Source organism: Pygoscelis adeliae, unplaced genomic scaffold (assembly GCF_000699105.1).
Source record: "Pygoscelis adeliae isolate BGI_AS28 unplaced genomic scaffold, ASM69910v1 Scaffold96, whole genome shotgun sequence".
Lineage (NCBI taxonomy): Eukaryota > Metazoa > Chordata > Aves > Sphenisciformes > Spheniscidae > Pygoscelis > Pygoscelis adeliae.
In genome coordinates, this window is record NW_008824935.1 from 1,498,221 (window position 1) to 1,512,923 (window position 14,703).

General features: G+C 36.4%; 2 protein-coding genes across 2 annotated transcripts in view; one reads left to right on the top strand and one right to left on the bottom strand.

The window, feature by feature from the left end:
* DYNC2LI1 (dynein, cytoplasmic 2, light intermediate chain 1) overlaps positions 1-10,653 on the top strand; it is a 21,690-nt gene extending 11,037 nt beyond the window's left edge. Inside the window, 4 exon segments of the mRNA XM_009325323.1 lie at positions 310-435; positions 884-981; positions 2,908-3,000; positions 10,534-10,653. Coding sequence (XP_009323598.1) covers positions 310-435; positions 884-981; positions 2,908-3,000; positions 10,534-10,599 — 383 coding nt within the window. The 3' untranslated portion in view covers positions 10,600-10,653.
* Positions 10,654-12,831: 2,178 nt separating this feature from the next.
* Positions 12,832-14,703, bottom strand: part of ABCG5 (ATP-binding cassette, sub-family G (WHITE), member 5) — an 18,767-nt gene continuing 16,895 nt past the window's right edge. The window contains exon 13 of the mRNA XM_009325324.1: positions 12,832-13,022. Coding sequence (XP_009323599.1) covers positions 12,832-13,022 — 191 coding nt within the window. The remainder of the gene's footprint in view (positions 13,023-14,703) is intronic.

Below are 14,703 nucleotides of genomic sequence, written 5' to 3' on the forward strand. Positions count from 1 at the left end.
TAAAAGGTAACATAATTGTTGTCCAACTATTAAATGTCTTGCCCAGAGTCTAAAAGTACTTAATAAAAAATATTTTAATCACCAAAATGTTTTTTTTTCTTAAATATGATCTCTGAAAGATTCTCGTTCATGGACTTTTACTCCTGTGTCTCAGCTGCCTATCTCTGCACAGGACAGTGATAACTCCTTGTTTTTGATCCCAAAACTGATGGATTAGAAACATGGTCACCACTAGAATTGAGTACATTTTCATTTACGTGTATTTGTATGCAAAGCCCAGTAAGAGTCTAGTCTTGGCTAGAATAATGTCATTTTTTGTTGATTGCTAAATGCTCACTTGATACATTTTCTTTTTCCTGTTTAGCAAGTCTTTATCAGTGGATCACGGCAAACCTCTGTTTATACCAGCAGGCCTGGATTCGCTGAGCCAAATAGGTTAGGATATTTCCTGTTCATCGTGTTTGTCGCTTAATTGTTTTTGAAAACAAGAAAAAAAATCTAAGCAAATAAAAAATACATTATAGCACATCAGCATCAGTTTGAATAGATTATTGAAGGAAATTACTTAGAAAGTTTAAAATTACAATTCAGTATTTATATTATTGAGAATTACTTGCGCAGTTTTGTTAGGTAGTTTAATAAAGTATCAGGACTACTTCAAATAGTAAAGTACCAACGAGGTTAGGTCTGAAAGAAAATATAATATACGATACCACTCAGCCCCTTTCATGGTAGGAGGTGAGTGTTTTTTCAAACTTGTTTCAGCTTGTCACTGTAGAAGATAAAATATTAAATTAGGTGGATCATTATCCAAAATGCTTTGATAATTTATGTTGTTATGACAACATATTTGTATCACTTTGTGCTGTGCTCTCATCCTTAGGACCACCACCCGCCTCTGATAGTGATATTGGAAAGATGCGTGCAAACACACCGTTGGAACTGTGGAAAAAAGTATTTGAGAAAACATTTCCTCCCAAGGTAGGTATTTACACGTCTGCTTCACAGGTTCTTTTCTCACAGAATAGTAGTAATATCACTGCTAATTTTTGTCTTTCAAGTCCAGTCACTGGAATTTCAGTCTCACTTAGCAGTTCTGTTTCTTCCAACCTCTTTAATTCATACTTTTTTAAAAGGTACAGACTTGTATGTAGTGGTGCTTTGATTATTAGCTTCTGCATCTTCAGTTGCCTTCCTACATTTAGTAATAATGAAAGTACCAATGTAACCCTCTGTTTTTTCCAAAGTTATACCATTGCCTTTCATTACATTGAGAGACAAGCTATACTCAATGTTTTTGGAATTTTATAAGGTGACGTATCCCCTAATGCCTAAACCAAATGACAGTGATATTCCAAGATGAGAGCTCTTCCTGGCTGTAGCAAGCTACCGATCCTTGCTCTCCTAGGGCATGAGGCTTTGAATGAGGCGAGTGCGTTAAGAGTTCCTCGCCAAAATCTGTCATTTTGCTATGGGAAGTGTTTGGATTTGCAAGGTAATTATAATCCCTTGGCGCCTATGTAGTGATAAATCTTCTACATACTTCAGAAAATTCTGGACCCAAGAGGCAAACCCCCAAATACTTTTCAATAAAAAGTAATTGCTGCTGTTAGGAAATCAAAATTCTTTTCTATTTGACCTGAGCAAATACAGGCTGCTGCTTTCTCCTCATGTACTAGATTGTATCACAGTTCTTTATCCCTGTCCATTTCCGGCCCTACAGCTTACCTGGGCAGGCAATGAAACGGTGCCTCAAATTACAGTGCACAAACTGGGCTTTTTCTACTTTTCACTCTATGGATCTCCATTCTTGGCGAGAAGGAGTCTGAATTCACCCTTTCCTACTCACTTGACTGCTATATATCAAAGCCTACTACAAATTATTTCAGGTGGTTTGTGACCAGAAGAAATTATCACTAAGATGCCATTCTGAGTACAGTATGCCCCAACATGATAAAGACTAAACTTTACTTTTCAAAAACTGTACAGGACTGTTATTTTTCATGTCACTTTTGCCCATAGCCTTTTAAAACACAATAAACAAACCTTCCCCAACCCCCCATGCCATAACTCCCGAACTCCCCCTGAAACAGCTGGAGAAATGAATACATTTCTCATCTTGCAAGCTCCGTCAGTGTTCTGAGGTTTTAGTCTAATTAAAGAAGATTTGCGAAGGAGATTCCTAGTCTTCTGTTTTGGTTCCAAAATACGCTTTGAACTTCAAACCTGTTTTTATGATTGTGAATTTCTTTTTTCCATCACCTCATCTAATAGTAATTATAATTCTGATTTATTTTAATCCATCATTTGTATGATTGACTTATTGCTACTTTCCATTTGTTATGAGTAGGGAGCGATCTGCAGGACAACATTCAAAAAAAAAATCTTATTTGATAGTGTTTCTTTCTTTTAGTGTATTTGCTTCTTTGGAATTAAACTTAAACTTATAGTTCCCTCAGGGTTAGTAAATGAGATTTCAAGTGTTCGGCAAAAAGATAGTAACCAATTTCTCAGATATTGAAATAACGCTTCTGGTAACTGGAACTGAATTTTAGTCTTGAGTATTAAATGCTCTAGCAAGAGCAACCTTAACACAAATGTCATGGGCCGGAAGGATATTTTCATTTTGAGGAGAAAAAAATAAACAACTAGCAAATAAGAATATTTTCTTTCCTTTAAGATCTAACTGCACTATTACTTTCTCATCATTTTACCGATCTAAGATAAAATATACTATATTTTATCTAATCCGTGTCCTATAGCACAAAATTCTTCCATAAATGCAGGATTTTAATACATTTGTATTAAAAGCAAAATACTTCCGTTAGATCTACAGAGTTGCATTTTCTTGTTAAAAGAACAAAAAATAAATTTTATCGTTTGGGCCTTTATCATTTTTTCTTTTAGAGTTTCTGCGATTTACAAGATACCAAGGACCCTGCACAGGATTTACAATACGCTGAGTATGAAGTGGATGTTATGAGAGCTCAGAAAAACCAGGTGTGTGGTTGTTCTCCAGTTGCTGTTCACAGTCAGGTATTCCAGAACCACCAGCATTGCTGAATTAATTGTAGAATATACTCGTCGCCCCCTTTTTGCCTTTAAATAACCTCAGTGTTAGTTTTCAACTTAGTCGTTTGGGCTTTTTTTTCCATTGGTAGACATTAAGCAGGTAGAGCATTGTTAGATCTCAAAGTTTTGGCTCTGTGGTTTCTTTAGAAATGAATAATTCAAATTTTCCCTCTAGCTCTCTTCCAGAGTTATTTCACTAAAATAATATTGAAGCAAAGCTGTGAACTGTGAAGCTTTCTTGGCAGTAATGTCTTCATTTCTGCACCCTGTACTCTCATTGGACGTTGACTAGCAGGAATTCTAGGAAGTGGTATCAAGGTTTGGGGTGGGGGCTGTTTACTTTTTTATTTTTGTCTTCCACCTTCAAAACTTTTTATTTAAACTGGAAAGGTACTGAGATGATAACACTGCTGACTCGAGTTTGCAGGCTATCTACGTTTTATCTTAAACAGAGTGAACAGAATTATTCCACATAGTGATATTTGGCTTAACCCCTGAATTCCAGGAAAGACCTTTGGTGGGGAAAGGGTCTTTTATTTTTTCTTATTAATTCTGGAGTGTTAAAAAAAATTTGAAGTGAATTAATTTTATAGAAAAATTCTGTGGCAAACTAGATGAAGGTTAGAACATTGCCTTAGATATCAGTGTACGTACAGTATTTCTACTCACGTGATGTTAATAGTCTTCATCAATATCATAGGTGTGGGTCTGTTAAAATCAATCCAAGATTTGTGTATTTTTCTTTGGTTGGAAGAAGTATCACATACTTATTCTGGAAGCTCTCTATTTCACGTAGATTCTTTTGTTCCACACACAGAAAATTCTTTGCTAGAATGACTGAGAAACATTCCACTCTACTCTCGCAGCTTATATGTGGGCTATTTGTACGCCATTTAACTTCCTTGTGGACCAAGTTACTGCAGTTAAAGGAGGTCTTTCTAACAGCGCATAAGGTGATGGATTGTACTAATCTAGATCTCACATGCTTTTACAGACCCACACTCTTGAGATGAAAGGCAGTTTTATTGAATTGCACAGCAGTTAATCTCAACTAACCCTCAAATACCACGGCAAACTTCATCTTTTTGCATGCTTGTAAAAGAAAGCCAGAGGATTAGATTATTACTGCTATCACATTTTTGTGGAGTTTAGTTAGATTGCATAAGGCAGTAAACCTGTAGTTACCTGATCTCAAAAAAAAACCATTAATAATGTAAAAGAATAAAGCAATTTCAAGAATCCCCTGCAGTCTTTGAACTTGCACATTACCTGTAATATCCTGTTAATGTAGGCATCAGTTCTGAATTTCTGTTGCATCAAGAGCAGCCTTAGAACTCATTAAAATTTGTAAAGCACATTGCTTTTGGAATTTATAATGTAATCTCATACTCAGTATATCTATATATCTCAAAATAACTATATGGTGTACTAGGTTTGTTATTTTTAGATAATACTTATGTCTTGCAAAAGAAGAGACTGGTATGCGTTGATTAAATCATATAGGAAATTATTAATTTTCTGTTTTTAAACAAAAGAGACAGGCTTAATCTGTTCAAGGGCATTGCGAACCAGTGTAGCTTCTTTTAGTTGGACTACTACAAGTAATTTGAGCATTAAAGAGAAAATTACTTTTTTTATCTGCAGCTATTTCCTAAACTTCTCTGTTGTGAAGTTCAATTATTACAAGATTATTTGCACATTATTAAAATGTTTTATACTCCAAGAATTTCAGTCAATTTGAAATACACCAAGATAGCAATATACATCTAAAAGAAAAGAACTCAGAAGTTGCAGTGAGTCTTGAAGTGTTTTTGGATTTCCCAGTTATATGAAAAGTGGCACAAAAATCCTATTTTTAAAGCAACATTTTAAATGCATCATAAGTCTGGCACTCTTATAGAGTCTCATGATATCTATTGTGTAGGAGGAACGGTATATTAAGATGTTTAATATGCAACATGTTGCTAATGAAATCATAGGACAGAATGCAAAATGGATGTTTCCTATGACGACAGCGTATATTTTAAAATCATTTAAGTGCATGTTGTCATTTTTCTCGGTTACTTTCGGTTAATTAATATGCCACTTTGGACTCTAGGTGATAACCAGTTTGCTTGTTTATCTCAAAGATAAGCTTTAAAGGAAAAAAAACCCACACAAAAACATAGCAACAGAAACAAAATACAGCCCCTGTCACTGAGACTGATAGAAGAACTAGCATACCTGGCTGACTTTGCAGTCTTGGTCAGGACAGCTCAATAACACTGTAATGGATTTACAGATAACTGTGGCAATACAAAGTTTAATTAAATCAGAGCTATTTCTCTGTGAGGAACCTTTTTAGTGTCCTAGCACTTGATGCAGCCAGTGTCAAAATGGGTCCTTGTACTTTGGATCATATATTCCTATTCCAGCAATTTCCAACTTTGTAACCTTGCTTGAAGGGTTTGTCTGCAACGAGGGTTCGCACACTCTAGCAGAGTAAAAGGTTAAATTCTCAAGTATAAAATTAGAAAACAGTTTTTTAAAAAAAGTACAGAAACAAGAAAGTACCTGGCGCATTCCCACGTACTAGCTGTCAGCTAGTATTTATCCGATACGCTTTTTGGCTGTAGCAGTTAAGAGTCCAGCTCATCAGCATCCTGTCACAAGAGTGTGTTCTTTTAGACCAGATTATTTTGCCTCCTTAATATTTTCAGAGTTAACTATGAGACGTACCACTCTCTTCTAGACCTTTTTGCTCTGGAAAGCTCTCTGAGGCTATCTTTTCCTCACTGTGCCTTTGTTCAAGATAGAGAGATGTGCTCTTTCTCAACTGTGTCTTTTCAGAATGCTTTTCCTAGTTCTGACCCCACAGGCATACAACGTGCAGGCTTATATCAAGTAGTGCTGTTGCAATTGTTTACAGCTTTTTCATTCTCTGGAGGTAAGCTCTGAGAGAGAGAGAGAATACAGCACCAGGGACCTTTTTGGAATTTACATTTTTAATGTATTTCTTAACTAGCAGATTCTCTTGGGGAATGACTGGAATTTTGTGCTCTTTGCAGGGCTTTCAAGGGTCAAGAAATACATTCATTTTGCATATGTATTAGGCTTTAAACGTGTAGCTTGCTGTTAACTCTTCATACAGCCCATGTAAATAATAAACAAGATGACAAACTTGTCATCCATTTCTCTCCATTCTCTGCTACCTTTTTGGCTTTTGATGCTTTAAGGTCACCTTAATGTCATTTTAGGTGCACACATAACTTGAATAAGAGCGAGATCTTTTAAAATAACATTGTCGATTAGAGCTGCACGTATACCACCTGCATCTGTGAGCACCTAGGAGAGCATGAAAGTCTTGTTCCTTAGTTCCTTCTGAATGTTTGTGGCAGTGAGATGGCACATGGGGGTGTCTGCTCTGTTTCCTTTAGAAATGCTCTCTGCCACAGAGGTAAGTACTCTAAGATGTCTTTTCGAAGGTTTTTGTTTGTTTCAGGTCTTAGCTATCCTGTTATGCCTTGTACTGCTAATACTCAAAATAGGTGCTTGGACCTTTTTCATCTGGACATTTGACTGCAGCTTCATTCATTGAAGCAAATGATAAAGTTAACCTTGAGCTCAAAGAATTGGATAGCCTCCCAGTCAGGTACTTAAGAAGTCAGTGTCACGCAATGCCAAAGTTCACACTGACTGGTCCTTGTTACATAAAGATATTACTTTAGGGATTGGTGCCAGTTTTAGCTGAAGCCCAATGCCATAAGGTATACTAAAAAAAAAAAAGAGAGGTGCCTGGTGCCGTTTGGTGTCAGCTAACAAGAAGTCATGGAAGCAGATCTCAACGAACAGGGCTGTAACTGTTAAGACTTTAAACAGAAGAAGGGGAGGTTCTATAACATCTCGCAAGGAAGCGTAGTCCTATCTCCCCTAAAATAAGACTGACCTAATTAACCATGTCATTCACAACCAAAAGGCATCTCAGTGTCAGATCTGCAGCTGTCTGATTGAGATTGGGACTGTGTTGGCCAACAGAAGGAGGGCCATATTTTGTCAGCATATTTCTCTGACACAACCATACTGCAGAACTTCAGGAGACAATTTCAATCTCATTCAACAAAATAGAAGGTTGCATATTGTGTGATGAACCTCCTTGGTCAGACCGGTGTTACTGGGCAGAGAAGTATGACAGGCACCTTAACATGGGCTACAGAGCAGTAGCATCTTTAATTTTTTCCAGAGGAGGAGAAGTGCTAGTCTTCATATTGTGGAGAAAAAGTTATTTAGGATGTTTACTCAGCTGCCAAGAATAAGCTTTCTCATTTTCACATGAAAGCATGGCCAAATGAGTACAAAAGGTTGTTTGGTTTTTTTTAAACCAACTTAAAGAGCATTATTAGAGCACTGTTATTAAATTTCCTACTGAAGTTTAGGTGCTTAAGATTTTTAATCCTTGTTTCAGTACTTGGTTATTTTCACCATGTTCCAGATTGAGGGCACTTTCAGTTACAAACTTTCTTTTTCATGCAGTTTAAGTCATGTCAGTCCCTCAGAACTGGGGAAATGCAACAATTAAGGCTTTTCCTACAGTCTTAATTTTTCCTCCTTGTTTGTAGACATTATAGTATTGTCTTTAATTACATGATCATATACTATTTTGCTGATGTCTCAGTTCAATTGTTCAGTATTTCTTTTCATCATCCTTATTCTTTGTGTACCTTATTTCTCAACCTGCCATTCAGACACTTCAATGAACACAAAAGTATTAATTTTTTTTCTCTGAGAATGTGTGGTAATGCTATCTATCTTATCTGAGTGCCTCACAAACATCAGTTACGTCTTTCTTCCCAGTCCCTTTATGAGATTAGGTGTGATCTTCCCCATTTGACAGATGAAGAATTTACAGAAACACAGAAGTACAGGAGCATTAAGGTTAAAAAAAAAAAAAATTTAAAATCCACTTTATGCCAGTGTTGAGACATCTAGGACAAGTTGCTAGCACTAATGAAGTTTAAAGCACTCAGAGCACATTGAAAGCATATTTAAATTGCAGTTGTTTGAATGTTAGTCTTACCTAGCTGTGTCTCCAAAATAAATATTTATACTTTCGTTCTGTACTTCTGTATGTAGTGGTATAGCTATACAGTTTTAATGTATGCTGAGGTTTTGATACTTTGCATTTCTGTGTTGTTTTGCATTGTCTTTACACTGAATTGCCTTCTAGCTAGCTAAAATTGCAGCAAAATAAATTCTGCTAAATTATCTGCCTCTTTCTTGAAACAGTTTAGTCAGATGATAAATCTGTAAAGCTAACTATTTAGGCAACACCTGTAGACAGGACCCCAGACAGCATTGTCGTTATATGTAAAACTTCATTGCCTAATTTCACCCCTTCCTGTAGCCTTTGAGAAAGTTGTTAGAATTTAAATTATTTACTTAGCATAAATCAGGTTACATGTGCTCCTTAAAATATCACAGTATTCTTTCTATTCCTAACTGTTGGCAAGTTCCCAACAGTTCAGTATGTTCCAAGATCATAATTACTTTATATTAATAATGAGGGAGTGAAAATACTGAGTAAAGACTGGCTTAGAGATAGAACAGTTCAGTAGTAATAGAGTTGTATTTAATAATGCAACTTACTAGATTTAGACTAGACACAGTAAGTTCTGTGTTAGTCATCTATGAGTTACTTAACTGTAAAACTAGACTTCTGCAAGCATCATGAAGAATATGCACTAATTAAATATCCTCTTACTGCTCATAAATCTGTGGTGCTTTCTGAAAATTTTGCACTGATGACAAAGCTGCTGAAGTTATTTCATGAGAGAGAGAAAATTCCATTTATTATTTCCATACAGTTTTTAGATGATTTTATTTGTTGCTCTGCCCTTTATTTTCTTCTTCCTCCCTCTGTGCTCTGGACTGAGAACTAATACTTCTGTTAAATTCACCAGGTGTGAATTTTATTATTTTTGTCAGTTCTGGTATCTGTACAACTACAGTGAAACCTCCCTTGCTCTGTGAAGTCCACTCTTAAAATCAGAATAGCAATCATATAAAACACGTGCCCACTTTTGAGGGTCTGTGCTACATTTATACTAATCCCTGGTTTATGTCCACCTCTTTTCCTGATCCAAGTAAGATATGATGACTTTTTTTTTTGTATTGCAAGCAGTACATGGTTAGGTCTAACAGTACCTCATTAGAGTATCATCTTCCTGCAAATACGTTGGAAGCCGCCTTATTCTTAAATGAACAAAAAGCAATCGTAGTGCTTTCTAAATTAATTTTTGCCGAAAAAATCTTCAGAAATAATTCCCGACAGTATGCACCACTACATAAAATTCAGAGGATGTTGTTGTTGTTTGGTGATGTTGCTAGAACCTTTTATTACAGGCTTCAAAATTCCCAGTAGCACTTCTGACTGAAACAGGCTCATTTGTCTACCATGTTAGTACTCAGCTGATGTCAAGTATAGCATAATGTAGATTGCCTCATTTTTCATACCTAATTTGCTTTATTTATACCTCCACAATTTGAGCCTCTGATTGTTTTTAATAATCTAATTACTATCTAGAAGATGCATAATTTTAGTTATGACACTGGGTTTGCATTTTACTTTTACACACAGATGCTAACTCTTCAATCTACTAAACAGTAGCACCTGAAAGAATATTTTAACTACTAACTGAAAAACAAAACAAAAGTAAAAGCATGGCATCACTGTCTGTCATGAGTAATACACTTCCCGAAAAACCTCAAGCAATGATGAATAATATTTCCACAAATATCCGGTACCATAGATTGACTAGATACAGTATGCCGATTTCCTAAACACCCATTGCATTCCTCTGAAATATATTTCTGCTTACTGCTTTCTGGACAAGCCTGTGTTCTGCAGGGGTTTCTAAGGTCCACTGGTAGCTGTCTAAATTATCACCACTGGTGACATGTAAGCTTACAGAAGTTCATTTCAGTCCTGTGCTTAAAAAAAAAAAGAAAAAGAAAGACAGTAGGCTTTGTTTTTCTAGTTTCTTTGCGGTAATCTTCAGGAATTACCAATCCATTTTGCTTCTTGAAAGGCCCTGACTTCATGCGTGTGAAACAGTAGTTTCTGTTGGGTAATTCTGATTTCTGTTTTTAAAACGCAGGTAGTGTTACATTTCTGTATGTTCATAGGGAGCCTGGTTTCTCAAACTGAATGTCTAAGACCCCACCCAAAATTTCTTCTACCCCAGAAAGCAAGTATCTAGGCCTAAATAAATAAATAAATAAAATCTAGCTCCTTCTGTGAGACCAAATGTGGCAAAATTTATAGCACTTTTAGTATAATTTTGTTAAAAATAAAAACATCATAAGTTTTTTCTACAGTGAAAAATGTTTGTACGTGCTTTAAATGTTTAGGTGGCTAATGTATGTATCTTACAGCTTTTAATAATGAGGAGATTAGATTAATAAGTATGTATGTTTCTGTTTTAGGAACTTGAACAATACAAAAGAAATGCCGCTAAATCCTGGAAAGAAATGGATTTTGACCCTGATTGATGAACAGCTATAGGTGTCTTCATTGTAACATTTACAAAATTACTTTAAGCATTTTAACATTACACTAGCAATTTAATCTGATGCAGTTGAAAATATACAATATCAAACTACAAAATTAATATTTATTAACAGCATTCCTGTTACTATTTTTAATAAAAATAGACGTTCATTTGTTCAGTCCAAATTTAAGTATCTCTTGGTACTGACACAGTTTTAAAAAGTGGGGAGAAAGGAATTCTAGACTGTTCAGAGATGGGTTTGAATATGAAGACTGGCATTCATCAGTTCTACCTACTCTATAGTTTATAACACAATATTTGATTTATTTTTTAATGCTTCTGCCCTAAACATGTATTTGAATATAAACAAGTTTTCACACCCAAAATACGAAACTGCATAGTAAAGTATGCTAGGTGTTCTTTTCCTAGTTCCTCGCATATATAATTCAAAAGCAAAGCTTAAGAATATATTTGCATCATTGTTTGATGTATTTGAATAGGATAGTTCCACAAAAACTGGCAGAATAAAGTGGAATTAAAACCAGGTTTGACCTGATCTAAAATTCAGAAGTTTGCTTTATCACGGTTTCAGTATCATACAGTTTAATACAGGAATTATTTCTTGCAATGTATAATGTTGCAGTAACTTTGCACAGAATTCAGAAGACAACATTTCTGTCAAATATTCAAATGCTGTGAAGTCAGTCTAATCAATTTGACAGATATTTGGTTAGGGGTGGAAGTGTAAGTGATTCACATGCAGCCTAAGCTGGTGAAACGCTAGCCTAAACTACACACGGCTTTTTGTCCATGGACATCCTCGCTTTTATGAGATGGCCTGAGTGTTTTGAGAATATGCAAGACAGGATCTAGAGTAAAGCCAGAGGTGTCTCTTGAGAGGTAAGACTTGTTGTTAGAGAATATATGTCTGAACAGTCACTTGGCAGACCAGATTGTAAGAATGTTCCCTGATGAACAACCCTACATGCGCATAAAAACGGGAAAGACAAGCTAATGTAGTATCTTTCCAGCTCTTTAAAGTTATTTGTTATTTTTAACATATTTGTTCATTGAATGGTTTTCTGATATAACATTTGTATCTTAGAATATTATATATAAAGATACTAGAAAAAATCTTGGCCTCACGCTTAAGTGGAGAACTTGCATTTACTTGAGGATTTCAAATTCTTCGTTACAAAGTGCATCATCTCAAAGATATCAAACTAAACTAATTATATTATTATGGAATTTTAAGATACAAATACACTTACCTCCTTGAAGAAATCTCTAGCTATCCCTCTGTAATAAATAATTTCTTCACTGAACATGCGAAGTAAGTTATAAAATTTAGGAATTCAGTGTCTGTTAGGCTTTCAATTTTGAGAGGTACTTATATTGATTAAATGGATAAATTAGACTTGGGCATGTTAGTGAGCCCGTGAGAATAATTTCCAAAGATGCAAGCTACATCGCTCCCAAGAACTGGCAAACAACTTTTATATTTTTCTTCCCTAGCTAAATAGACATTTTATTAACAAACAAAAATTTGTTCTAGTAATTCACAAACTGCTTCCAAAACAAGATTTAGAATTTTATAATGAAAAGAAGGAACAGATGTAAATAACATAATTGTCTTCTCTGATTTACCATCATTTACAAGACAAAAACATGTTGGGCAACTTTTATATTGCTTAAAGATCCTGTACTCATTGACTGTAAAGTATGCATAAGATTAAAGTGGAGTGATTTATTGATTCTGTCTTTATTTACACTTACTTGGTTTGTTGCATTTCTACAAATCCCCAAAATGGTATCAAAACAAAGCATAGGAGTTAAAATACAAGATTTACTAGCAATTATACCTCTCTGCTTATTGGTAACGGTTAAAACCCAAAACAGTGTGAAAAGATTAGAGCACCATCGATACATTGTTAAAAGTTGACAGCAACAGCTGACTGAATTAAGTTCAAAAAGTCCTTTAAAACAGGTAGTACTGTTGATTATGGCTGATTTGGGAGTGGGGTGGGAATACCAATAGCAGGAAGCCATTCATGCTCTTAAGAGAACATTGTTTTTCAAGATGGAAAACATCCGGTTAGAAACAAACATAAGAAGATGAATGTGTTTCTGTATGTATAATCACTTAAATTCTATCTAAAATCCATCAATTTAAGCCTTCAACCATAATCAAATTAAAAGTGTATTGTTAGACTTTGTTAGCACTGCTACTTTTTCATTGCCTGCCAATAATTCTCTCTCTTATTTCAAAGCTCAGAATTGCTATAATGGCAAGTCCTGGTAGAAAAGCGTAGAGTATTAAGAAATCGATTGTGAACCGGGTCAATGCACCAGGAAAGTTTTTTTCAATGAACTGAATGCCATGAGAGAAAATACACGCAGCATTAATTGCAGTGGAACTGTTGGCTCCACCTGTCAAAAGAAAAAATCAATTCCTTTAGTAGGTGAATCAGTAAAATTAAAACTCAGGCTTCAGTATCTAGCTCATACATTTAATATACCTAGCCCTAACGTTATTTTAACGATGAACTATACCCACAGCAATATTTCCCATCATTTTGGAATAAGAACAGACAAGCCATATGTTTCTGCAGTTAATCTATGCCATATTTTTTTGAAGGGAAGAGTAGAGGGTCACTAGGAGCTTTCTATTTTGTTCATGCCAAACAAAAGAGGATTTATGGCTTTTCAGACACATTATCTGGAGGGGCCTCAAGAAGCAAGTTGCCCAATGTGGTAGACTTATGGTGTTCATATTTGTTGAGTGCTTCCAAAATTCAAGAAATGGAGACTGTCAGAAGGGCACATTAAAAATCAGCTGTTTATTATTACTACCAAAGTCATGGATTAATTTTCTAACATTTGCCAGCTCTGCTCTTGTAATAAAGAGGGACAGGAGAGATTAATGGATAAAGAATATATAGCCTTGGAGAGGAGCACAGACACCTGGCTACAAAGCCCAAAATATCTTAGGGTAGGTCCAAAGCTGTAAGTTTTACCCCCGCTGATGGATGTTAGCTACTAACCCTGCCAACCTGATTGATTCTAATGTTTTGCCGGTTAGCTGGCTCACAGCCTGACAGATGCAAGCTGCTCAATATATGCCATCGTAACATACTTGAACTGAAGCCTCACTGGTATGAAAGGAGACATCTGGTCAGGTGTTACCTGTCAGTGCTCCCTGCACTGACGTTTGATCTTATACTGTGCAATTCTATTGATCTATTTGCATAACACTGCTCCGATGATAAGCATATAACAGGCTGCAAAGTTTACCTTCCAAAATGCCCCCAAAGGGGGGATAAAAGAACAGGTGAAGAAGAAAAAGATGAAAAACTGAAAGAATGAGAAATGGTTGAAAAAAGGGAGTCAAAGTTTTGTCTAGCTTGCGGAGCCAACAAAGAGAGGTGCTATGCTGCACTATGATCTCGCCAACAAGGAGGGGCTGGTGGGGAATGTGAAGCTCAAGGGCAGCCTGGGCTGCAGCGACCACAAAATGGTGGAGTTCAAGATCCTTAGGGCACCGAGGAGGGCGCACAGCAAGCTCACTACCCTGGACTTCAGGAGAGCAGACTTTGGCCTCTTCAGGGATCTGCTTGGTAGAGTGCCATGGGACAAAGCCCTGGAGGGAAGAGGGGCCCAAGAAAGCTGAGTAATATTCAAGGACCACCTCCTTCAAGCTCAGGAGCAATGCATCCCAACAAAGAGGAAGTCAGGCAAAAACACCAGGAGGCCTGCATGGATGAACAAGGAGCTCCTGGACAAACTCAAACACAAAAAGGAAGCCTGTAGAGGGTGGAAGCAAGGACAGGTAGCCTGGGAGGAATGCAGAGAAGTTGTCCAAGCAGCCAGGGATCAGATTAGGAAAGCTAAAGCCCTGAGAGAATTAAATCTGGCCAGGGATGTCAAGGGCAACAAGAAAAGATTCTATAGGTACGTTGGGGATAAAAGGAAGACGAGGGAAAATGTGGGCCCTCTCTGGAACGAAACGGGAGACCTGGTTCCCCAGGACATGGAGAAGGTGGGCGTACTCAATGACTTTTTTGCCTCGGTCTTCACCAGCAAGTGCTTGAGCCTCACCACCCCA